At 43.1% G+C, this 25,326-nt stretch overlaps 1 protein-coding gene across 1 annotated transcript in view; it reads left to right on the top strand.

Moving 5' to 3' along the window:
* CPSF4L (cleavage and polyadenylation specific factor 4 like) overlaps positions 1-25,326 on the top strand; it is a 46,553-nt gene that overhangs the window by 3,631 nt on the left and 17,596 nt on the right. The window contains exons 3-4 of the mRNA XM_069754863.1: positions 5,265-5,410; positions 10,583-10,633. Coding sequence (XP_069610964.1) covers positions 5,265-5,410; positions 10,583-10,633 — 197 coding nt within the window. The remainder of the gene's footprint in view (positions 1-5,264; positions 5,411-10,582; positions 10,634-25,326) is intronic.

Raw genomic sequence — 25,326 nt, 5'->3', positions numbered from 1 at the left:
CTTTTCAGACCATACTAGTGCCATATGACATGACCTTCCCCATCTGGAGGTGCTGCGGATGTTGCATCCATTGGCCACTTGATAGGTCTTGTACACAGGGCTGCCACCAGGAATTTCAGGGCTCCATACTGGAAAAATATTCGGGCCCCCTGGAGACTGCGCCCAAGCTCTACCCCGTGAACTGGCCTTAATAATTATCCCATATGTTGTGTAATAGGGTAGGGAATAAGTGTTGTTAGGTTACTAGAATATGCCCTTTAAGACCGGCAGCTGTACTGTAAGGCAGGCAACAATCAGTAGGGCTGAGCTTAGTAGTTTGCAGTCAGAGACGGCCTCCAACTTCACACTGCTCGAGCAGGGAGGGGGCACAAAAAAAAATAGTGGGTGGGTAAGGGTGAACGTATGCATCTCATCACTTTCGAGCCCTGATATCCTTTATAATATGAGCCCGAAAGGGCCTGGGACGCGCCATCATCTTAGGAACAGAAGGCGGGCCAGCAGCACCTGATGTCACACTCAACTGTGCCCCTCTGTTGCGGCCATACAATGTAAGTAGCTGGCGCTTAATAAAGCCATAGAACCCAACCATCCCGGATCCCCAGGACTGTCCCGCTTTGAGGGCTCAGTCCCGACAACCTAGCACATCATTGCTTTGACCCGGCTTCTATACTCACTTCTCCAAGGTCTTCATCGCTCCTGTAGCTCCTCATCCAAGGCGGGGCACTTCTCTCTGCTTAAATTTTATTTATTCACTTCACATACTCACATCTTTATGTCCACAGGCGGCAGCTCGATCTATGAGCTGCAGCTCAATGATTCACATAGGAGAATTTGGTAATATTGGCTGCTATTGTAGGCAGTGAACCCAGCAGATTATACATGTACATTGTATACAGCAGTGTGTTTTTTTTGCACTTGTATACTGACGTGAAACTTATTTTGTTCCTATAAAACTAATAAAAAGCAATTACAAAAATTTAGTTTTTTCTTTTAGTGTGAGTCTCCCCTGGTCTCGGACCCACACAACCCTCAATGCTACAAGCTCTGGTGATGTAATGGGGAGAATTATGTGTACTTGATCTGTATTGCAGACTCTGACTCCATAGGCAGATTGTACCTATAGATATACACTGCTGTGTAAAATGTATATTTTTATTCTAGAGGGAGGATAATCTTTCTTTTGCTATAAAACTTGCTAAAAATAATGAAAAACACTTTAAATAGTAATTTTGAATGCACTTTAAAAAAAACAACAACAACACAAAAAATCACAAAACAAATAACATGGACATTTTTGGTTTCCCTGTTATCGTAACAATCTGCACAACACAGCGATCAGATTATTTATGGGGAACAATAAATGGCATAAAAAAAATAGCATGATTGATATTTTTTCTCAATTAAACCCATACAAAATGTATTTAAAATTTAATGCTGAAGCAGTGTTCACACGTAGCATTTGTGCTGCATTATTTCTACCACTTTTTTCCTGCAGGTGTCTGCACCACACGACGCAATAACAATTTCCTCTGATTATTGTGTGTTTGCTGTGTTTCTTTTATGCAGTTCCTCTAATTTGATGCAATTTTGGTGCAAATATGAAGCAGACTTTTTAACGCTTTTTTAATAGTACAGAAAAGCTTTAATTCTGCACTTAAAAATGCAATGGGATTTTTTTCATGTTTTTATTTTTTTATTTTTAGAAGAAGCCTCTAGAGAAAAAACGCATGGTTCAGCAGCGTCTTTAGATACAATGAGGGCAGAGATTTCTTGGAATCACATCCACTTTGCTTAGACATTTAGACTGTGTTCACATGTAGCATAAATTCTGTAAATTTTTTTGCTCAGAAATTCTGCTGTGTTTAATTGTCCAAGCAAAGTGGATGTGATTTCATGAAAACTGCGCCCCCTGTGGTCTAAAGACGCTGCTGAACTGTGCGATATGGTGCTTGTTTTTTTCTCTGGAGGGTTCTATGTGGAGCCTAAAAAAGTGCATGTGAAATACTGCAGTTACTTTTTTAAGTGCAGAATCAAAGCTTTTCTGTACTATAAAAAAAAAACACACACATTGAAAATGCGGCTTTGCATCTGCACAAAAAAATGCATGAAATAAGGGGAAAAGGTGTAAAAAAATATATAGCAATAATCAGAGAATATTGTTATTCTGTAGTTTGGTGTGGACATCTGCAGAAAACAAAAATCAGTATTTATGCAAAGTGTGAACATGGTCCTTACAGAGACACAAAGAAAAAAAAAACACATGTGAAGATATAATGAAGCAACATAAAGATGAGAAAGTTCTGGCGGCTGTGACTATGAATGAAGGAACAAAAAATAAATTCACAGATCCTAACTACAGATGAGCAGGACACACTGATGACGTTACGCTGCCCTGCGTGATCAATAGTAGTCCATGGGACGCCAGAAGGTAAAACATTTGCATTCTCCCATCCATCCGCCACTAATCTGGAAGCTGGACCGAAGACCCCTGTATTTTTCAACTTATCTCTAGTCCCAACTGTTCCGGATTTGGGTCTACACCTTATGGTACCGTTACACTAAGCGACTTACCAACGATCACGACCAGCAATACGACCTGGCCGTGATCGTTGGTAAGTCGTTGTGTGGTCGCTGGGGAGCTGTCACACAGACTGCTCTCTCCAGCGACCAACGATCAGGGGAAAGACTTCGGCATCGTTGAAACTGTCTTCAACGATGCCGAAGTCCCCCTGCAGCACCCGGGTAACCAGGGTAAACATCGGGTTACTAAGTGCAGGGTCGCGCTTAGTAACCAGATATTTACCCTGGTTACCATTGTAAAAGTAAAAAAAAAAAAAAAAAAACACTACATACTCACATTTCGATGTCTGTCACGTCCCCCGGCGGCAGCTTCCCTGCACTTTCTGTGTCAGCGCTGGCAGTAACAGCGGTGACGTCACCGCTGTGCTCTGCTTTTACGGCTGGCGCTGACACAGTCAGTGCAGGGAAGCTGACGGCGGGGGACGTGACAGACATCAGAATGTGAGTATGTAGTGTTTTTTTCTTTTTACAATGGTAACCAGGATAAATATCGGGTTACCAAGCGTGGCCCTGCACTTAGTAACCCGATATTTACCCTGGTTACAAGTGAACACATCGCTGGATCGGCGTCCCACACGCCGATCCAGCGATGACAGCGGGTGATCAGCGACCAAAAAAAGGTCCTGATCATTCCCCAACGATCTCCCAGCAGGGGCCTGATCATTGGTCGCTGTCACACATAACGAAATCGTTAGCGGGATCGTTGCTACGTCACAAAAACGATATCGTTATGTGTGAAGGTACCTTTAGTCTCGAGCATCTGCTGGATTTCATTCAATGCCAGCGCCCCTCTGAAATCTCCTCCTGCCAATGTAGAAAATAATGGTAAATGGGCGTGGATTGGGGTGTGGACAAGATATGCCAAAGTGCGCTATGCGCACCGCATCATTTGTCCATATTTCTATTCTTCAAAAGTTGTGAGGTATGATAAAGCCAAGTAATTAGCCCGGACCCCATGCAGTCTAGTAGGTCGTTTTACAGTGGCTTGGCTGTGCTGTGTGTCTCACCAAGTTCGGGACCCATACACCAGTAATGTCCTAATGGTGGACCTGCTTGTACACCTGTTCCATTAATTAAAATAGCGGCCTGTGTAAACGTAACCTTACACAGGCAGCTTTTGAGATGGTCACATCCATCCATGGCATTATACGCCCATGTATACAACCACTTTCCCCTTATTAAGGAACATGGATGTCTTCGGGATCAATGCCATTCGAAAACTACGGCTAGGGTCACACCACCATATTTTCTCTCACCCGAGAATCGGACCAAATTATCACACTCTGATCAAAGTATGAATTTCTCGGTTGAGGAGAAGATAGGAAAAACATTTCTCCATTCTGTCTGTGAAAAGCGGACATCTGAATGCAGTCTGATTTTTTTTTAAACTACCCATTGACTTGCATGGCTGAAAGCGATCTGAATATCGAATACAAATCATGAATGCTGCAATTATTTCCTTGGACTAAAAAAAAAAATCAGCCACGTGCTCCCTAGAATAACATTGGTCCTAGGGCGATTCAATGTTTTGTCCGATCGCACTCGTACCAAAAATTTGGACGAGCTCTAATATTCTTTACGGCTTGGGGCTCATTCATAAGTCAGTAATTTTCTCAAATGAGAAAATCGTTCCAAGATTCATCAGTGTTTTTTTTAATCAGTTTCAATAAAATTTGTTCAATTGAAACAAATTGAAATTTATTCAATTTTTAGCATCAGCGTTTGGTCAAAATTTCAGCAGTTTTTCTCAGAGTAACAAAAAAAAAAGATATCTATATTTTCTTATTTAGCAGTCTGTGAAAAAAAAAAAAGTTAGCACAGATGGCAACTGAGTGCGATTTGATTTTGTCATGGACCCATAGACTTGCATTGCCAATTTAAATCAAGATCGGACATATCTCCATGATTTTGCACGGACCACTTGGTCTGCCAAAAATCACAGACATGTGAACAGCCCCATAGACTTTCATAGGTACAAGTGCTATCATGGAAAACTACGGATAGCACTCGTATGAGAAAAACTGATGTGTGAATGAGCCCTTACCTTGAAGGACATTCCTTATTCAGGGGGCTGGATGTACAAAACATGGGATGGAAGTCATTGTGAGACACCAAAGGAACTCATGCTTCAATGACGTATGCTGATTTCCAAAACTATGGTTTTTTTTAGTAATAAAAATGCTTGATATATAAAAACCACCAAAATTTGGGGAAACTTACAAAGGACATAATGGTTCCTGCACAGGGTGGTTAATGAATTGCTGCACATGTGTGGTCACAGGTGTCTATTAGTCATGGTGGAGAATTATGCTTCCTCCATATTCCTGGCATGAGATCAGGTGGACGAGAAGTATGTACTTGGATCGTGTTATGTGTGTACAGCGCCGTGGAATATGTTGGTGCTATATAAATAAGGCAGGGTTCAGATGGCTGGATTTCATGGTCCGTATATGGACCACAATGCAATGACTGACCTTGGGTCTTCAGACCCAAGCTTCCAGCTTCATAGGCAAAAGCAAGGCAGTAAATTGGGGTCAGGAAACCTGTGGTCAGTCTGTACATCCTGGTACAAAAATGGCTGTCTGAACCCGGCCTAACGGGAAACAAAAAATAGAAATATTGCTGGTAGAGGCACGAAAATGAAACATATATTTGTAAGATAAGCTTTTTGTATTTGATTTTAGGAGGCGTGCATTGGTTTTTTCATCGTGGGTCTTCTCTGTGGTCATGCAGGAGTTAATTGCTGGACTTGAAAAGTTTAATTTTGTATTTGAAAAGGATGTGGAAGGTCAACGGGGGTCCCAAATCTTGCCCTTCCAAGGCATGGACAGTAAGTCTGATTTACAGCGTCCTGAAGGGTCTGAGGACAATAATGCAGGATACTCATGAGATATTCATTGGGATGGGGAACGCTTGGATCAAAATGTGATGCATTATTAATATAGAGAAGGTATGCAATGGGTTAATTTGGTTCAAGATTGAGAAATCCAGTTTAGTGGTAAATTGCTTGATAAATCTAAACTGCATCTAACATGTGACAGGGCAGAAAATCTGGGTTCTGAGATCTCAGCTGTCACATGTGCGCTGCTTAGGAAGCCAAAGCACACACACAGTGTCAGTGGTGTATAGGTTCATACACTTTATTGTGTGTGGGCACTAATACCGGAGCAGAGTCAGAGGCGTAAGTATAATAAAATAAACTAGGCACTCAACTTAAGGATGAATTTTTTTGACTTTTAACCCCTTCCTGACATGCGCCGTACTAGTACTGCTCTGCGGGAACCGAGTTCCCGCAAATCGCAGTACTAGTATGGCGGCACGATCGCGCGGCCTCACGCTGAGCGCCGCGGCAATCGCGTGCGGGCATCAGCTGTATATGACAGCTGACACCCCGCAGCAATGCCCACGATCGGCGCTAGCGCCGATCATGGGTATTTAACCCCTCTGATGCCGCTGTCAGTAGTGACAGCGACATAGAGGGGCACCGCGCAGGGACTGGGGCTCCCTGCGCTCTCCCACCGGAACAACGCGATGCGATCGCGTTGTTCCGGTGTTCTTGAAGGAGTCCCCGGATCTAAAATGGCTGTGGGGCTCCTTCTGGGTCCTGAAGTGAGGTGGCTAACCGGCGCCTGCTCGCAGGCGCCAAAAAGCCTCCTTCACTGCCTGTCAGATCGCTGATCTGACACAGTGCTATGCAAAGTGTCAGATCAGCGATCTGATCTAATATAGTGATGTCCCACCCTGGGACAATGTTAGAAAGTAAAAAAAAAAATCCATTTATTTATGCAAATTAAAAAAACAATAAAAGTACACATATTTGGTATCGCCACGTCCGTAATGACCCGCTCTATAAAACTATCCCACTAGTTAACCCCTTCAGTGAACACCGCAAAAAAATAAAATAAAAAACGAGGCAAAAAACAATGCTTTATTATCATACCGCCGAACAAAAAGTGGAATAACACGCGATCAAAAAGACGGATATAAATAAACATGGTACCGCTGAAAATGTCATCTTGTCCCGCAAAAAAAGCCACCATACAGCATCATCAGCAGAAAAATAAAAAAAAGTTATAGCTTTCAGAATAAAGCAATGCAAAAACAATTATTTTTTATATAAAATAGTTTTTATTGTGTAAAAACGCCAAAACATAAAAAATTATATAAGTGAAGTATCGCTGTAATCATACTGACCTGAAGAATAAAACTGCTTTATCAATTTTACCACACGTGTAACGGTATAAACGCCTCCCCTAAAAGAAATTCAGGAATTGCTGGTTTTTGTTCATTCTGCCTCCCAAAAATCGGAATAAAAAGCGATCAAAAAATGTCATGTGCCCAAAAATGGTACCAATAAAAACGTCAACTCGTCCCGCAGAAAACAAGACCTCAAATGACTCTGTGGGCCAAAATATGGATAAAGTATAGCTCTCAAAATGTGGTAACGCAAAAAATATTTTTTGCAATAAAAAGCGTCTTTTAGTGTGTGACGGCTGCCAATCATAAAAATCTGCCAAAAAAAAGATATAAAAGTAAATCAAACCCCCCTTCATCACTCCCTTAGTTAGAGAAAAATAAAATTTTAAAAAATGTACAGTATTTATTTCCATTTTATTTTCCCGTTAGGGTTGGGGCTAAAGTTAGGGTTTGGATTACATTTACGGTTGGGATTAGGGTTAGGGGTGTGGTTAGGGTTGTGGTTGGGATTAGAGGTGTGTTTGGGTTATGGTTTCAGTTAGAATTGGGGGTTTCCACTGTTTAGGCACATCAGGGGCACATCTCCAAACGCGACATGGCGTCCGATCTCAATTCCAGCCAATTCTGCGTTGGAAAAACTAAAACAGTGCTCCTTCCCTTCCAAGCTCTCCCGTGCTCCCAAACAGGGGTTTACCCCAACATAAGGAGTATCAGCGTACTCAGGACAAATTGGACAACAAATTTTGGGGTCCAATTTCTCCTGTTACCCTTGGGAAAATACAAAACCGAGGGCTAAAAAAATAATTTTTGTGGAAAAAAATATTTTTTTATTTTCACGGCTCTGCGTTATAAACTGTAGTGAAACTCTTGAGCGTTCAAAGTTCTCACAACACATCTAGATAAGTTCCTTGAGGGGTCTAGTTTCCAATATGGGGTCACTTGTGGGGGGTTTCTACTGTTTAGGTACATCAGGGGCTCTCCAAATGCGACATGGGTTCCGATCTCAATTCCAGCTAATTTTGCATTGAAAAGTCAAACGGCACTCCTTCGCTTCCAAGCTCTGCCATGCGCTCAAACAGTGGTTTACCCCCATATATGGGGTATCAGCGTACTCAGGACAAATTGCACAACTTTTGGGGTCCAATTTCTCCTGTTACCCTTGGGAAAAAAATTACGGGCTAAAAGATCATTTTGTGTAAAGAAAAAATGATTTTTTAATTTTCACGGCTCTACATTCTAAACTTCAGTGAAACAATTGGGGGTTAAAAGTGCTCACCACACATCTAGATAAGTTCCTTAGGGGGTCTTCTTTCCAAAATGGGGTTACTTGTGGGGGCTTCCACTGTTTAGGCACATCAGGGGCTCTCCAAACGCGACATGGGTTCCGATCTCAATTCCAGCCAATTTTGCATTGAAAAGTCAAACGGCGCTCCTTCCCTTCCGAGCTCTGCCTTGTGCTCAAACAGTGGTTTACTCCCATATATGGGGTATCAGCTTACTCAGAACAAATTGCACAACAACTTTTGGGGTCCAATTAGTCCTGTTACCCTTGGGAAAATAAAAAATTTGGGGCGAAAAGATCATTTTTTGTGAAAAAATGATTTTTCTTTTACGGCTCTACATTATAAACTTCTGTGAAGCACTTGGAGGTTCAAAGTGATCACCACACATCTAGATTAGTTCCTTAGGAGGTCTACTTTCCAAAATGGTGTCACTGGTGGGGGTTTCCACTGTTTAGGCACATTGCGACATGGTGTCCGATTTCCCTTCCGAGCTCTGCCATGCACCCAAACTGTGATTTACCCCCACATATGGGGTATCGTCGTACTCAGGTCAAATTATATGACGACTTTTGTGGTCCAATTTTTCCTGTTACCCTTGGTAAAATAAAACAAATTGGATCTGAAGTAAAAATTTTGTGAAAAAAAGTTAAATGTTCAATTTTTTTTAAACATTCCAAAAATTCCTGTGAAGCACCTGAAGGGTTAATAAACTTTTTGAATATGGTTTTGAGTACCTTGAGGGGTTCAGTTTTTAGAATGGTGTTACTTTTGGGCATTTTCTGTCATATAGACCCCTTAAAGTCACTTCAAGTGTGAGGTGGTCCCTAAAAAAAAATGGTTTTGCAAATTTTGCTGTAAAAATGAGAAATCGCTGGTCAAATTTTAACCCTTATAACTTCCTAACAAAAAAAATTATGTTTCCAAAATTGTGGTAATGTAAAGCAGACATGTGGGTAATGTTATTTATTAACTATTTTGTATGATATGACTCTCTAATTTAAGGGCATAAAAACTAAAAGTTTAAAAATTGCTAAATTTTCTAAATTTTCGCCAAATTTCCATTTTTTTTTTCACAAATAAACGCAAGTCAAATCAAAGGACTTTTACCACTATCATAAAGTACAATATGTCATGAGAAAACACTCTCAGAATCACCAGTATCCGTTGAAGCGTTTCAGAGTTATGACCTCATAAAGTGACAGTGGTCAGAATTGAAAAAAATGGCCTGGTCAGGAAGTTGAAAACAGGCTTCGAGTGAAAGAGTTAATGTAGTCAAGGCAAAACGTTTCGGCTGCATCTGGCCTTTATGAATTACAAACTATACAGGAGTGTCAGGGATTTGTGGGAATTCTGTGGATTTTAGTGAGGCACGTCTCGGGGATTATGTGTGGTGATGTGGGGGGGCGGGATTATGTGTGGTAATGTGGTGGGGGGTGGTAATGGGGTGGGGGGCGGTATTATCGGTGGTGATGAAGTGGGGGGGTGGGATTATGGGTGGTGATGGGGTGGGGGCGGGATTATGTGTGGTGATGTGTTGGGGGGTGGGATTATGTGTGGTGATGTGTTGGGGGCGGGATTATGTGTGGTAATGTGGTGGGGGGCGGGATTATGTGTGGTGATGTGTTGGGGGGTGGGATTATGTGTGGTGATGTGTTGGGGGCGGGATTATGTGTGGTGATGTGGTGGGGGCGGGATTATGTGTGGTGATGTGTTGGGGGGTGGGATTATGTGTGGTGATGTGTTGGGGGTGGGATTATGTGTGGTGATGTGGTGGGGGGCGGGATTGTGTGTAGTGATGTTGTGAGGTGGAGCTACTGTGCAGGGGGCGGGATTAGCGAGTAATCAGGATGCCTCTTATATATATATATAGATGTCCCACTTTGTGAAATAATAATGTCACCCAATTGGCTCCAATAATGTTCCCAAACTGGCCCTATACAATAATGTCCCCCAATTGACCAAAACACAGTAATTATGTTCCCCAATTGGCTTTACTTAGTAATAATGTCTCCAAATTGGCAATGTACAATAATGTCCCAAGTTTTAGCTCTCTTCACAAAGACATAAAAAAAAAAATATATTATTTTCAGCTGTCCTCGCTCCCACGACAAGATGCGTACTCTTCCTCCTCCATAGCTCATGCACGTGAATGAAGCTGTGCAATGCAGTGACATCATGCGCTGACTGCGGTGGGCATACCAACACCAGCAGCTGGCCTCTGATAGGTCGGTGGCATGTGTAGGTATGGCGGTGCAGGGAGCCAGTGGCTCTCTGTTCTTCAAATACAATGCAAAAATGCAGATCCAGTTGAAAATAGTGCTCGTATTGATAGGTTCCCATCTCCACTGACCTGATAGTACCGGGCTGTGATCATTACACCTCTGAGCATCAAGTCTTTTAGAAGAAAAAATAAGCAACCTTTTTGCAAACCCTATAGACAGACATATCATGAATAAATGGTTCTAGTCCTGTAGGAGGATCGCTTTGCGCTATGTGTAACAACTACTTTCTTCCCTGTGCAGAGTCTGGAGCAGCTGTGTGTGACTTCTTCATACAGGGCATATGCAAGAAAGGTAATACAGTCTATATACAAGCTGTATACTATATACAGTTATGTGAAAAAGTGTTTGCCCCCTTCCTAATTCCCTATTCTTTTGAATATGTGTCACACTTAAATGTTACAGGTCACCAAACAAATGTAAATATTAGACAAAGATAAAACAAGTAATCACAAAATGCAGTTTTTAAATAAAAGTCTTTATTAAGGGAAAAAGAAATCCAAACCTACAGGGCCCTGTGTGAAAGTGATTGCCCCCAAACCTAATATCTGGTTGTGAACCCCTTAGCAGAACTATCAAGTGCAATCAAGCGATTGCAATAACTGACAATGAGTCTTTTACAATGCTCTGGAGGAATTTTGGAATTCATCTTTGCAGAATTGTTGTAATTCAGTCACATTTGAGGGTTTCCCAGCATGATCAGCCTTTTTAAGGTCATGCCACAGCATCTCAATCAGATTAAGGTCAGGACTTTGACTAGGCCACTCCAAAGTCTTAATTTTGTTTTTTTCTTAAATGGAAGGTGCCACCAGTTTTCTTGTATTTTGTTTTTTTTGTGAAATTAAGCTTAAAATAGTAATTAAAATGTATTAATGCAATATTTCTATATGAAAAATATTATATACTAGCTGAAGAGCCCGGCGTTGCCTGGGCATAGTAAATATCTGTGGTTAGTTATAGCACCTCACTTCTCTTATTTTCCCATCACGCCTCTCATTTTCCCCCTCACATCTCTCATTTTCTCCCTTACACCTCTCATTTTCCCCCTCACTCCTCTCATTCCCCCCTAACACTTGTCATTTCGACCTCACGTGTCATTTTCCGATCACTCTACTATTTTCCCTCACTCCTCTCATTTTGCACTCACACCTTTTCATTTTCACCTCACACCCTTCATTTTCACCTCACACCTCTCATTTTCCCCTCAGTATATACATGTTTGTCATCTCCCTTATATATAGTATACACCTATATGTCATCTCCTGTATATAGTATATACCTGTATGTCATCTCCCCTGTAAATAGTATATACCTGCTGTATGTCATCTCCTGTATATTGTATATACCTATGTGTCATCTCCCCTGTATATAGTATATACAGTGGGGCAAAAAAGTATTTAGTCAGTCAGCAATAGTGCAAGTTCCACCACTTAAAAAGATGAGAGGCGTCTGTAATTTACATCATAGGTAGACCTCAACTATGGGAGACAAACTGAGAAAAAAAAATCCAGAAAATCACATTGTCTGTTTTTTTATCATTTTTTTTGCATATTATGGTGGAAAATAAGTATTTGGTCAGAAACAAACAATCAAGATTTCTGGCTCTCACAGACCTGTAACTTCTTCTTTAAGAGTCTCCTCTTTCCTCCACTCATTACCTGTAGTAATGGCACCTGTTTAAACTTGTTATGAGTATAAAAAGACACCTGTGCACACCCTCAAACAGTCTGACTCCAAACTCCACTATGGTGAAGACCAAAGAGCTGTCAAAGGACACCAGAAACAAAATTGCAGCCCTGCACCAGGCTGGGAAGACTGAATCTGCAATAGCCAACCAGCTTGGAGTGAAGAAATCAACAGTGGGAGCAATAATTAGAAAATGGAAGACATACAAGACCACTGATAATCTCCCTCGATCTGGGGCTCCACGCAAAATCCCACCCCGTGGGGTCAGAATGATCACAAGAACGGTGAGCAAAAATCCGAGAACCTCGCGGGGGGACCTAGTGAATGAACTGCAGAGAGCTGGGGCCAATGTAACAAGGCCTACCATAAGTAACACACTACGCCACCATGGACTCAGATCCTGCAGTGCCAGACGTGTCCCACTGCTTAAGCCAGTACATGTCCGGGCCCGTCTGAAGTTTGCTAGAGAGCATTTGGATGATCCAGAGGAGTTTTGGGAGAATGTCCTATGGTCTGATGAAACCAAACTGGAACTGTTTGGTAGAAACCCAACTTGTCGTGTTTGGAGGAAAAAGAATACTGAGTTGCATCCATCAAACACCATACCTACTGTAAAGCATGGTGGTGGAAACATCATGCTTTGGGGCTGTTTCTCTGCAAAGGGGCCAGGACGACTGATCCGAGTACATGAAAGAATGAATGGGGCCATGTATCGTGAGATTTTGAGTGCAAACCTCCTTCCATCAGCAAGGGCATTGAAGATGAAACGTGGCTGGGTCTTTCAACATGACAACGATCCAAAGCACACCGCCAGGGCAACGAAGGAGTGGCTTCGTAAGAAGCATTTCAAGGTCCTGGAGTGGCCTAGCCAGTCTCTAGATCTCAACCCTATAGAAAACCTTTGGAGGGAGTTGAAAGTCCGCGTTGCCAAGCGAAAAGCCAAGAACATCACTGCTCTAGAGGAGATCTGCATGGAGGAATGGGCCAACATACCAACAACAGTGTGTGGCAACCTTGTGAAGACTTACAGAAAATGTTTGACCTCTGTCATTGCCAACAAAGGATATATTACAAAGTATTGAGATGAAATTTTGTTTCTGACCAAATACTTATTTTCCACCATAATATGCAAATAAAATGTTAAAAAAACAGACAATGTGATTTTCTGGATTTTTTTTTCTCAGTTTGTCTCCCATAGTTGAGGTCTACCTATGATGTAAATTACAGACGCCTCTCATCTTTTTAAGTGGTGGAACTTGCACTATTGCTGACTGACTAAATACTTTTTTGCCCCACTGTACCTGTGTGTCATCTCCCGTGTATATAGTATATACCTGTATGTCATCTCCCTGTATATAGTATATACCAGTGTATCATCTCCCCCTGTATATAGTATATACCTGTATGTCATCTCCTCCTGTATATAGTATATATCTGTGTGTCATCTCCTCCTGTATTAGACCTCGTTCACACGTTATTTGCTCAGTATTTTTACCTCAGTATTTGTAAGCTAAATTGGCAGCCTGATAAATCCCCAGCCAACAGGAAGCCCTCCCCCCTGGCAGTATATATTAGCTCACACATACACATAATAGACAGGTCATGTGACTGACAGCTGCCGGATTTCCTATATGGTACAGTTGTTTCTCTTGTAGTTTGTCTGCTTATTAATCAGATTTTTGTTTTTGAAGGATAATACCAGACTTGTGTGTGTTTTAGGGCGAGTTTCATGTGTCAAGTTGTATGTGTTGAGTTGCGTGTGGCGACATGCATGTAACGACTTTTGTGAGATGAGTTTTGTGTGGCGACATGCGTATAGCAACATTTTGTGTCGAGTTGCATGTGACAGGTTAGTGTAGCAAGTTGTGTGCAGCAAGTTTTGCGCATGGCGAGTTTTGCGCATGGCGAGTTTTATGTGTGGTGCGTTTTGAGTATGTGCAAGTTTTTAGTGAGGCAACTTTTGCATGTGTTGCAACTTTTGTGCATGTGGCAATTTTTCTGCATGTGGCGAGTTTTCCATGAGGTGAGTTTTGCACGTGTGGCGAGTTTTGCGTGACCCTATTTTGCACATGGCGTGTTTTGCGCATGGCGAGTTTTGAGCGGCGACTTTTGTGTTTTGTCTTCTATGTGGCGAGGTTGGTGTATGTGTGGTGAAATGTGTGCTGAGGGTGTTATATGTGTTCAAGCACGTGGTAGTGTGTGGGGCATTTTGAGTGTGTGTGTTCATATCCCACCCCACCTTAGCAACTTTACGGCATATACTCTTTGGCGCCATCGCTCTCACTCTTTAAGTCCCCTTTGTTCACATCTGGTAGCTGTCAATTTGCCTCCAACACTTTTCCTTTCACTTTTCTCCATTATGTAGATGGGGCAAAATTGTTTGGTGAATTGGAACGCGTGGGGTTAAAACTTTGCCTCACAACAAAGCCTATGACACTCTCGGGGTCCAGACGTGTGACTATGCAAAATTTTGTGGCTGTATTTGCGACGGTGCAGATGCCAATCCAGGACATACACACATACAAACACACACATTCAGCTTTATATATTAGCTATACCTGTAAGTCATCTCCCCTGTATATAGTATATACCTGTATGTCATCTCCCCTGTATATAGTATATACCTGTATGTCATCTCCTCCTGTATATAATATATAGATGTATATCATCTCCCCTGTATATAGTATATACCTGTATGCCATCTCCTCCTGGCTGTCAATTTGCCTCCAACACTTTTCCTTTCACTTTTTCCCCATTATATAGATAGGGGCAAAATTGTTTGGTTGAATTGGAACGCCCGGGGTTAAAATTTCGCCTCACAACATAGCCTATGACGCTCTCGGGGTCCAGACGTGTGACTGTGCAAAATTTTGTGGCTGTAGCTGTGACGGTGCAGATGCCAATCCCGGACATACACACACACACACACACACATTCAGCTTTATATATTAGATATTTCTACAAATATACACATTTACCACTAGGGGGAGCATTTTCCGTTTTAGACCTCAAGCAGCTATAGTAAGATTTAGCAGCTCCGCCCCAGGAATATTAGACCACCCAAAAGGGGAGGGAAATGGTGATGTCAGCAGTTACTGCCCCAACAGTAAGAATGAAGAGCAGCATCACAGGGCAGCACCATTTTGTGTGTGACTGCCCTGTGACCTGCTATCACCAGCAGTTACTGCATCAGAGGCACAGCTTGTTTACAGAGGAGCAGAACACAGTGGGCATTTTTTGTGAATAACATTCTTGCCATCCCCCTTCCCCCACCTTAATCACGGTCCTGTCAGCTGCCCTGCTCTCTCTCTCCAGGTGTCACCTCCCTCTCTGCAGGCTGTGAGTGCAGCTTACAGGAGATCACAGGGACTGTGTGTGAGGGGGAGGCGGAGACACAGCAGGAGAAGCACACAGGGCAGCATGTGAGGAGCAGAGGATGTGCCTGCTTGGAGTACAGAGGAGCAGTGAGGGCTTCTTCTGTCCTGCGATAGAGAGCACAGGGCTATAATAAAATGGCAGCAAGTCACACCTACAGCAGTGAGTTGTGCAGCCCACAGAGGCGTGCCCAGCTCACTGCTAATGCTGCTGGAATGTTACAGATAGGGTCAGCGCCGGTCTATTATCTCCTATGTCCATGGGGTGCCGTAATCTGACACTGATAGTGCCCTGCTACTGCTGCAAAACCAAGATGTCAGCCCCCAGTGCATTGTTTAAACTCATGTAACACATGAAATCTGTTTCACATGCATTTCAAACTTGCTTATAGCAGCATGTTATGTTACAGTGATTTATTAATGACCTACAAACGCGGTACCTTCCCTTTAAGCCATTCAGAAGTAGATTTGCTGGTGTGTTTTTGGATCATCATCCTTTTGCATAACCCAAGTGCGCTTCAGCTTGAGGTTACAGATGGTCGAACATTTTCCTTCAGGATTTTTTGTTAGACAGCAGAATTCATAGTTCCTTTTACCACAGCAAGTCTTCCAGGTCCTGAAGCAGCAAAACAGCCTCAGACCATCACACTACCACCACAATATTTTACTGTTGGTATGATGTTTTTTTTCTGAAATGCTGTGTTATTTCTATGCCAGATGTAATGGGACATACACCTTCCAAAAAGTGCAACTTTTGTGTCGTCAGTCTACAGAGTATTCTCCCAAAGGTGATCATCAAGATGTTTTCTGGCAAAACTGAGGCAAGCCTTTTATGTTCTTATTCTTCAGCAGTGATTTTCTTTTGGAACTCTGCCATGAAGCCATTTTTGCTCAGTCTTTTTCTTATGGTGGAGTCATGAACATTGACCTTAACCGAGGCAAGTGAGGCCTGGAATCCTTTGGATGTTGTTGTGGGGTCTTTTGTGACCTCATGGATGAATTGTTGTTGCACTCTTGGGCTATGTGCACATGTTGCAGAAAGGTGGCAGACTTTTCCGCACTGCTTTTGGTAAATCCGCAGGAAAACCGGACTGCGGATTTATTGCGGAATTACTGCGAATTTACTGTGTTTTTTCCATGGTTTTTGTGCGGATTTCACCTGCGGTATTAGACCTTCGGATTCCTATTATGGAGCAGGTGTAAACCTCTGCGCAATCCACTCAAAGAATTGACATGCTGCGGAATAAACAACGCTAAGTTTCCTTGCGTTTTTTTCCGCAGCATGTGCACTGCGGATTTTGTTTTCCATAGGTTTACATGGTACTGTAAACTCAGGGAAAACTACTGTGAATCCGCAGCAAAATCTGCAGCGTGTGCACATACCCTTGGGGTAATTTTAGTCAACTGGACACTCCTGGGAAAGTTTACCACTGTTCCCTGTGTTTGCCATTTGTGGATAATGTGTTATGGACCTGGTGGTTAAGAGCACCCGGAACGACCTGATGGTTAAACTCACACAGGACAAGCTCTGGGAAGTGGGAACTCTGCTGACCGCAACCCCTAATCCTATCACACAACTAGAAATAGCGTACCTAACACGACCTAGACGCCTCTTCACAGCCTAAGAGCTAACTAGCCCTAAAGATAGAAAATAAAGCCTACCTTGCCTCAGAGAAATTCCCCAAAGGAAAAGGCAGCCCCCCACATATATTGACTGTGAGTAAAGATGAAAGTCACAAACACAGAGATGAAACAGGTTTCAGCAAAGGGAGGCCAGACTTACTAAACAGACTGAGGATAGAAAAGGTATCTTTGCGGTCAGCACAAAAAACTACAAAAAACCACGCAGAGTGTGCAAAAAGACCTCCGCACCGACTCACGATGCGGAGGTGCCACTCTGCATTCCAGAGCTTCCAGCTAGCAAGACAAAATCATGATAGCCAACTGGACAAGGAAACAATGAACAAATAAATAACCAGCAGGGACTTAGCTTCTGCTGGAGTAGACAGGTCACCAGAAAGATCCAAGAGCGAACTGAACCAGTACAAGAACATTGACAGCTGGCATGGAGTAACGATCTGAGTGGAGTTAAATAGAACAGCCAGCCAAAGAATAAACTACGTCACCTGTGGAAGGAACCTCAGAAGCAGCAGCTCCACTCACAGCCACCAGAGGGAGTCCATGGACAGAACTCACCGAAGTACCATTCATGACCACAGGAGGGAGTTCGAAAACAGAATTCACAACAATAATGGCTCTCACTGTGGTTTAGTTAAGTAAATAAGGCAGCACACTGCAGCGCTAAAACATGCAAACTTGAAAACACGAAATTTGAACTGCATTACTGCACTAGAAATATGAAAAATGAGAGCTTTTAGCGCATAAAAATGGCCAATTTTATGTGTATCTGGTAGCCCCTTTACGGCATCTCTCTTATACCAGGTCCTACGCTTGCCTTACCTCGCTGAGAATAAACATCTCCATCTGAATGGGTACATGTGAAACCTCTTCTTAGACTAAAATTCTCTCTCTCTGTGGAGGGGTATTGGACCTGCTGTAATTAAAACACCTGAAGCTAGGAGGCGGAGTGCACGATCAGAAGGCTAAAGAATACATTTCAAAAACCTGACCGGCACATCCAAACATAGACTAAGTGTGAACAGGTGCTGAACCCAGAGTCGCCAACTCGTATATAGTTAAGTAAATAAGGCAGCACACTGCAGCGCTAAAACATAAAATTGGCCATTTTTATGCGCTAAAAGCTCTCATTTTTCATATTTCTAGTGCAGTAATGCAGTTCAAATTTCGTGTTTTCAAGTTTGCATGTTTTAGCGCTGCCTTATTTACTTAACTATATACGAGTTGGCGACTCTGGGTTCAGCACCTGTTCACACTTAGTCTATGTTTGGATGTGCCGGTCAGGTTTTTGAAATGTCTCACTGTGGTTTGCTGGAGTCTCAAAGCTTTAGAAATGACTTTATAACCATTTCCCGACAGATAGATCTCAAGTACTTTATTTCTCATTTGTCCAGAATGTTTTTTGATCACAGCATGATGTCTAGCTTTTGAGGATCTTTTGGTCTATTTCACTTTGTCAGGCAGATCCTATTTAAGTGACTTCTTGATTGAGAACAGGTGTGTCAGCAATCAGTCCTGTGTGTAGTTAGGGAATTTGAACTTCGCTTTTCCAAAGATATGATAAACCACTGCTAATTTATGTTTTAAGGTGGGGTGTGGGCAATCGCTTTTTCACACAGGACCCTGTAGGTTTGGATTTTTTTTCCTTTAATAATAAAGACCTTAATTTAAAAACTGCATTTTGTGTTACTTGTGCCATTTTTGTCTGATATTTTGTTTGGTGATCTGAAACATTAAGGGTATGTGCACACGATGCAGATTTAGTGCAGAAAAATCTGCTGCAGTTCTGCACTAAATCTGCATCTCCTGGCAGAATCTGCAGGTGCGTTTTTTATGCGTTTTTTATGCGTTTTTGATGCGTTTTTTGAGCACAAATCTGCACAAAAAACGCATGAAAAACGCATGAAAAACGCATCAAAAATGCACCTGCAGATTTCTATTATGGAGGGGTGCAGAAACGCTGCAGAACTGCACAAAAGAAGTGACAGGCACTTCTTTGAAAACTGCAGCGTTTCTGCGCAGATTTTTCTGCACCATGTGCACAGCTTTTTTTTTTTCACATTGATTTACATTGTACTGTGATCACAGTGCAGTTTTGCAGCGTTTCTGCTGCAGAAAAATCTGCTGCAGTTCTGCACTAAATCTGCATCGTGTGCACATACCCTAAGTGTGACAAACATGCAAAAGAATAGGAAATCAGGAAGGGGGCAAACACTCTTTCAATAATATTACCATATGTTGTTTTTTCTGTTCACATCCATAGCTGCATTTGTTCCATGTTGGACTTCACAAAAACTTACCATAATTTATCTCTATAAAAGTCGCAAATTGCACAAAAATGTTTGACTTTAGCATTGTTACACCAGTCCATAACTTTTCTAAAAAAGTGTGGTTTAATACTCACTGATTTTTATTTTACGTGCCTTTGATTCGTTTTTCTTCAGGGATTGTCAGTTTTTACTATCAGTTTAATCAGTTTTTCTCATAAGAAAAAAATAACAAAACTGATGGAAGTTTCTCAAGATTTTCCCATCAAATAGTCCGTAAACAATAGACAGAACGTTGTCCACGTTTTTCCATAACTTGGACCAATGACTCGTAATCACTTGGTCCGCAAAAATAGCTGGAAGTGAGAATATAGACTATCATAGGTACGAGTTCTGTCCATGAAAAACATGGACGTCTGAATGAGGCTCTAGTGGAAGAAGCAGGACTAATTGTGGCTGGACTAATTCACAGTAAGGGTGCAGTCATGCGGCCTTATAAATCGGAATACAATGCACGAGCTGACTGGTGGCCAGGGCCGGACTGGAAATTCTGTCAAATGCCAGAAGGGCATGTCCAACCATGGACTGCATTGTGTGCTACACTGTTAACAGTATTGGCGTCCTCAGAATTGATTTTTAGGGAACTGTGATGGACCATCATACTATACATTGTGGTGTGGGGGTGGACCATCATACTACAGGTGCTTCTCACTAAATTAGAATATCATCAAAAAGTTAATTAATTTCAGTTCTTCAATACAAAAAGTTAAACTCCTATATTATATAGAGTCATTACAAACAGAGTGATCTATTTCAAGTGTTTATTTCTGTTAATATTGATGATTATACATTAATCATTGGCTTACAGCCAATGAAAACCCAAAAGTCATTATCTCAGTAAATTAGAATAATTAAAGGGGTTGTCCACTGTTCGGACTGGCGGAACGCACCAAGTTTAAGATGGAATAGTATCAGGTGCGTTCGCAGTCCGGGGTCCACCGTGCAGGTGAAAACCTGCTGCTAGTGATGACGGACGATATGGCGGTACAATGTGAATACACACACGGGTTTACTTCACCCTGTGTGAAGGAAGCGAAACCTGTTGCATCACAGGGCCGCGGTACCGCACCAAGAGCGCAAGCAAGGAGTCTCAGAACTCAATCCCAAGACACAGGAATAGGGTTCATAAAAACCTCATGCGCTCGACACCGCTACTGGGGCGTCAGAGTGACAGAAATAAATGTATTAAAGATGCACGTGAGTGCATGCGGTGCCGCACTGGCGGACGCCACTAACCACCCAGGCTTGGGACAGGAAAGCGCTGAGAAAGCGCACGGTGCCGCACTGACGGTCACAGCAACTAGACGCTGTAATGTGTGTTTCGTGCTGATGGCTTAGTCGGGCGCTAGATAGCTACCATCATTCGCGAACAGTCAACAACACTAGGAATGGGAATGATTTAGGAGCTTTCATCCATCGACATACATCCATCTACACACACACACATTATATCAAGTCAATACTAGCGCATGGCCGTGCGGTCATGCGCAGCTTATATAGTTGCAGCACATTCAGGACCTTCCAATAAAGGACCAATGGGAAGCTGCTACCGAAGTTTTGCACTTTCAGGACCTTCCTGGAGGACCAATGGGATGTGCTGCAGTACCTGAGCATGTGACCCTCGATCTCCAATGGGAGATCTTGCCCTGGGCATGCTCAGAACGAGAAAAGCAGGACTTAGTCCCAAAAGCATCTGCTCGCCGCTGCCCAACACTGACTTCAATGGCAGAAGCAGGAAAAGCAGCAGTAACTCTTTGTACAGAGTGGGACTGAGCAAGACGCTGGGACCGACGTCTCCGCTGAGCAGACTCCACTGTGGCAGGAGAAGAATGGGAGACCACAGCGGAGACGGCCCGAGATTCACCCTGTGCAGAGGCGGGAACTCGACCCCTAACAGTCCACTACTTTCAATTAACCCCCAATGTATCCCCCCGGGGCCCCTAATGAATTTTGTAGAGACTTTATGTTGGCGTTTTAGCCTGTGAGCGGCGCTATGCTGGCGGCTGAGTCCGGGTCACGTGACCCCCAGGCTGCAGCTGCCGTTAATTTCCGCCGATGTCACGTCAATATTCAGACTCTGGAAATTGACGTGACGTCATCAGCAGGCGTGACCCAGGCTCCACAGACAGCGGTCACTCATCAAGAGTGACTGGGCAGTGGGCGGTGCTGGGATCTGCGTGTGGGGCTGTGCTGGGCGGGGCGGTCTGCTGGCTGTGCCAGGATGTGCGGCCGGTGCTGCGATCTGCGAGCGAGGGGGTCTGCACGGTGGGTCTGCGAGTGGTGCTGGGATCTGCTGGTGGAGCTGGGGTGTGCGGGGCTGTGCGGTGGGTCTGCTTTGGGCAGGGAGGTCATTGGTGTGTGTCTCTGTGTGGAGGCATCGTATGATGGGACTACAAGTCTCATCGGGCTATGCCTGCTATAGTGACAGTGAGTGACACATTAGCCAATGATGGGACAGTAGTAGTCCCATCATCCAGGTAATGTGTTGAATGTAAAAAAAACAACACATACACATACACACATATACAGAACATACATTACACACATACAGTACATACAACATACATATAGACATACAACATATATACAACATGCGACGTACAACATGCACCATGCGACATACAACATGCAACACGCAACATGCGATAAGCAACATGCACCATATAACATGTAACATGCCACATACAGTACATACATACAGTACAGACATACAATACATAAAACATAGAGTACATACTCACCATCACCTTGTCACCTTGATCCCCGAAGCCATTGTCACCTGTAAAAAATATTAAAATAATAAACAAATACTATACTCCCTGATCCGCAGAAATCCAATTAAAACGAGTGTCTCTCAACGATCTCCCGTGGAGAGCAGCAGCATCAGCTGATGCGACCGCTCTCCAGGGGCTCCAGGAATATAATGATGGAAGTTATCCTTCAGCAATGTATTCCTCCGCCCCTGTGAGAAATAGTCCCTAGTTTCACTTTTGGCACTGCTGTGTGGGAAAATTCTCACACAGCTTTGCCATAAAGTGAGACCCTGAACTTAGGTAACCTCTTCAGTGATGCACTGCAGGAGCCATTGTCTTCTGTCAGTGTGTCACTGGAGGCCCTATAGAGCGGTGACATCACCCGATGTCACTGTTCTATAGGGCAGATCGTCGTCGGACATTCGTTATTAATTGGACTGCATCGGAAAGGGAGTATATGGTTTATTATTTAAATTTTTTTGCAGGCGATTGAGTATGGTAAGTATGGTTAAATTAAGAATATTAAAATACTTTTTTTCTGGCTGTGTCTTTAATTTTTTTAACCCTTTCACTACTATAGGATTAATAATGGATAGGCGTCTTATTGACGCCTCTCCATTATTAACCGGGCTTAATGTCACCTTACAATAGCAAGGTGACATTAACCCCTTATTACCCCATATCCCACCACTACAGGGGAGTGGGAAGAGAGGGGCTAAGTGCCGGAATTGGCGCATCTTACAGATGCGCCCTTTCTGGGGCGGCTGCGGGTTGACATTTGTAGCCGGGGGGATGGGGGGCAATATCCATGGCCCCTCTCTAGGCTATGAATATCAGCCCGCAGCTGTCTGCGTAGCCTTTCTGGCTATAAAATATAGGGGGAGCCCACATCATTTGTTGGGGGGTCCCCCTATTTTAATAGCCAATAAAGGCTACGCAGACAGCTGCGGCCTGATATTCATAGCCTCGGAGGGGCCATGGGTATTACCCCCTTCCCAGGCTACAAATATTGGCCCCCCCGCCGTCGGCTTTCCCCCTCCGGTGCAGAAAATTGCACGGGAGCCCACGGCATTTTTAAAAAAAATTTTTTTAACTGAAACATACTGTTCATTAACCCTTTTTCTGCCAGCTGACGGAATAGTACGTCAGCTGGCAGTATCCCCCGCTTTGAGGTGGGCTCTGGCGGTGAGCCCACTTCAAAGCCGCAACATGTCAGCTGTTTTCAATTAAAAAAAACATTTTTACATGAACGCTAAACGGCGTAGCGAGAAAACAAATCAAGAGCTAAAATTATGTTTTTTTGGTCGCAATAACAATGCAATAACGGGGGATCAAAAGAATGTATCTGAACAAAAGTGGTATCCTTAAAAACGTCAGCTCGGCCTCAAAAAATTAGCCCTCACCCAACCTGATATCTCAGAAAATATAGACGCTACGGGTATCGGAAAATGGCACAATTATTTAATTTTTTTTTTTAGCAAAGTTTGGAATTTTTTTTCACCACTTAGATAAAAAATAACCTAGACATGTTTGGTGTCTATGAACTTGTAATGACCTTGTAATTATAATCGCAGGTCAGTTTTATGCTGTGTGCACACATTGCAGATATGGGTGCAGAATTTTCTGCACAAAATCTGCATCTCCTGGCAGAAAACGCAGCTGCGTTTTTGCGTGTTTTTAGCACGGTTTTGATGCAGTTTTTGCGTGGTTTTGATTCAGTTTTTGATGCAGTTTTTGCACGGTTTTGGTGCGGTTTTGATGCAGTTTTTGGTGTGTTTTTTTGCGCGGTTTTGATGCAGCTTTTGGTGCCGTTTTTGCATGGTTTTGATGCAGTTTTTGGTGCGTTGTTTTGATGCAGTTTTTTGTGCGTTTGGATTAGCTGCAGATTGGATGCTGCATACTTGTAGTCCCATCGGATAATGCCTGCACCCCCCCTTTCCCCAAAGACCCCCCCCCACACAGACCCGCACACACCCTGACAGCCACGCACACCCGAACAGTCCCGCACACATCCGAACAGCCCACAGACCCCGCCAGCACATGCATGCACGCACACAGTCACCGCCTACACTCCGCCCACACACTTCCCTGCTCCCGAACTGTAGCGTTTCTGGGACCCACTGCCGCAGCAAAACTGCAGATCTTTTTTACATCTGCGGTTTTGCTGCGGATGTGCTTGACTCAATGCAAGTCTATGGGTGCAGAAACGCTGCAGTTCCGCACAAAAGAAGTGACATGCTGCGGAAAAAAAAAGCTGCGTTTCGGTGCGGCCTTTTCCGCAGCATGTGCACAACAAGTCTGCGGCTCTCATAGACTTACATTGGTTGTGCACTATACTGCGGATTTGATGCAATTCCGTGCGGCAAAAAACCCTGCTGATCTGCAATCAAATCCGCAATGTGTGCACACAGTCTTAGCATTTAGTGAACCTAGCAAAAAAGCCAAGCAAAAAACAAGTGTGGGATTGCACTTTTTTTGCAATTGCATCGCGCTTTGAATTTTTTTCAAATTTTCTGTTACACGACATGCTAAAAGCAATGGTATCGTCCAAAAGTAGAACTTGTCCCGCAAAAGACAAGCCCTTACATGGCCATATAGACAGAAAAATTATGGCTCTGGAAAGAAGGGGAGCGATAATTGAAAACGAAAAAAGCTCCAGAAAAATGAAGGCAGCACTGCAATGCAAAAAATAAATGACCACATCCTGGACTGAAACGTTGCACATGGGCCAATAAACCACATTTATTTTTTCCATTGGAGTGCTGCCTTCATTTTTCTGGATAATATCTATCTATCTATCCTATCTATCCTATCTATCTATCTGTGTGTAATGGAGTGTGGGTTGGACAAATTTAAAAGAGGAGCTTGGACAGAAATTACATCACAAATCTTTTTGAAGATAGAGGGGGGAGAAGAGGGAGGGGTTTGGGTGTGTTTTGGAGTGGGTATGCTAGGTACAGGCTTAGAGGAGTAGAACACAGCTAGAAGAGTATAACCCAATAGAAATAAAACATAACTTTTACTAATGATATTAAAAAGTGGACAAAACAATACAAAATACAAATAAAAGTGCTCACGCCGAAAACCGTGCTCTAATAAAAAACTGGTTTGATCTCACCAATTATGGACGAAGGGTACCCATACCAGTGATGAAGGGTCCCAGGGAGGGTCCAGAAGTTGTAGGGTAATGTAAAGGGGACGGGGGACCT

This window comes from Ranitomeya imitator, chromosome 2 (genome assembly GCF_032444005.1).
Source record: "Ranitomeya imitator isolate aRanImi1 chromosome 2, aRanImi1.pri, whole genome shotgun sequence".
Classification (NCBI taxonomy): Eukaryota; Metazoa; Chordata; class Amphibia; order Anura; family Dendrobatidae; genus Ranitomeya; species Ranitomeya imitator.
Note: the sequence above shows the minus strand (reverse complement) of the source record. Positions and strands in the feature narration are given on the sequence as shown.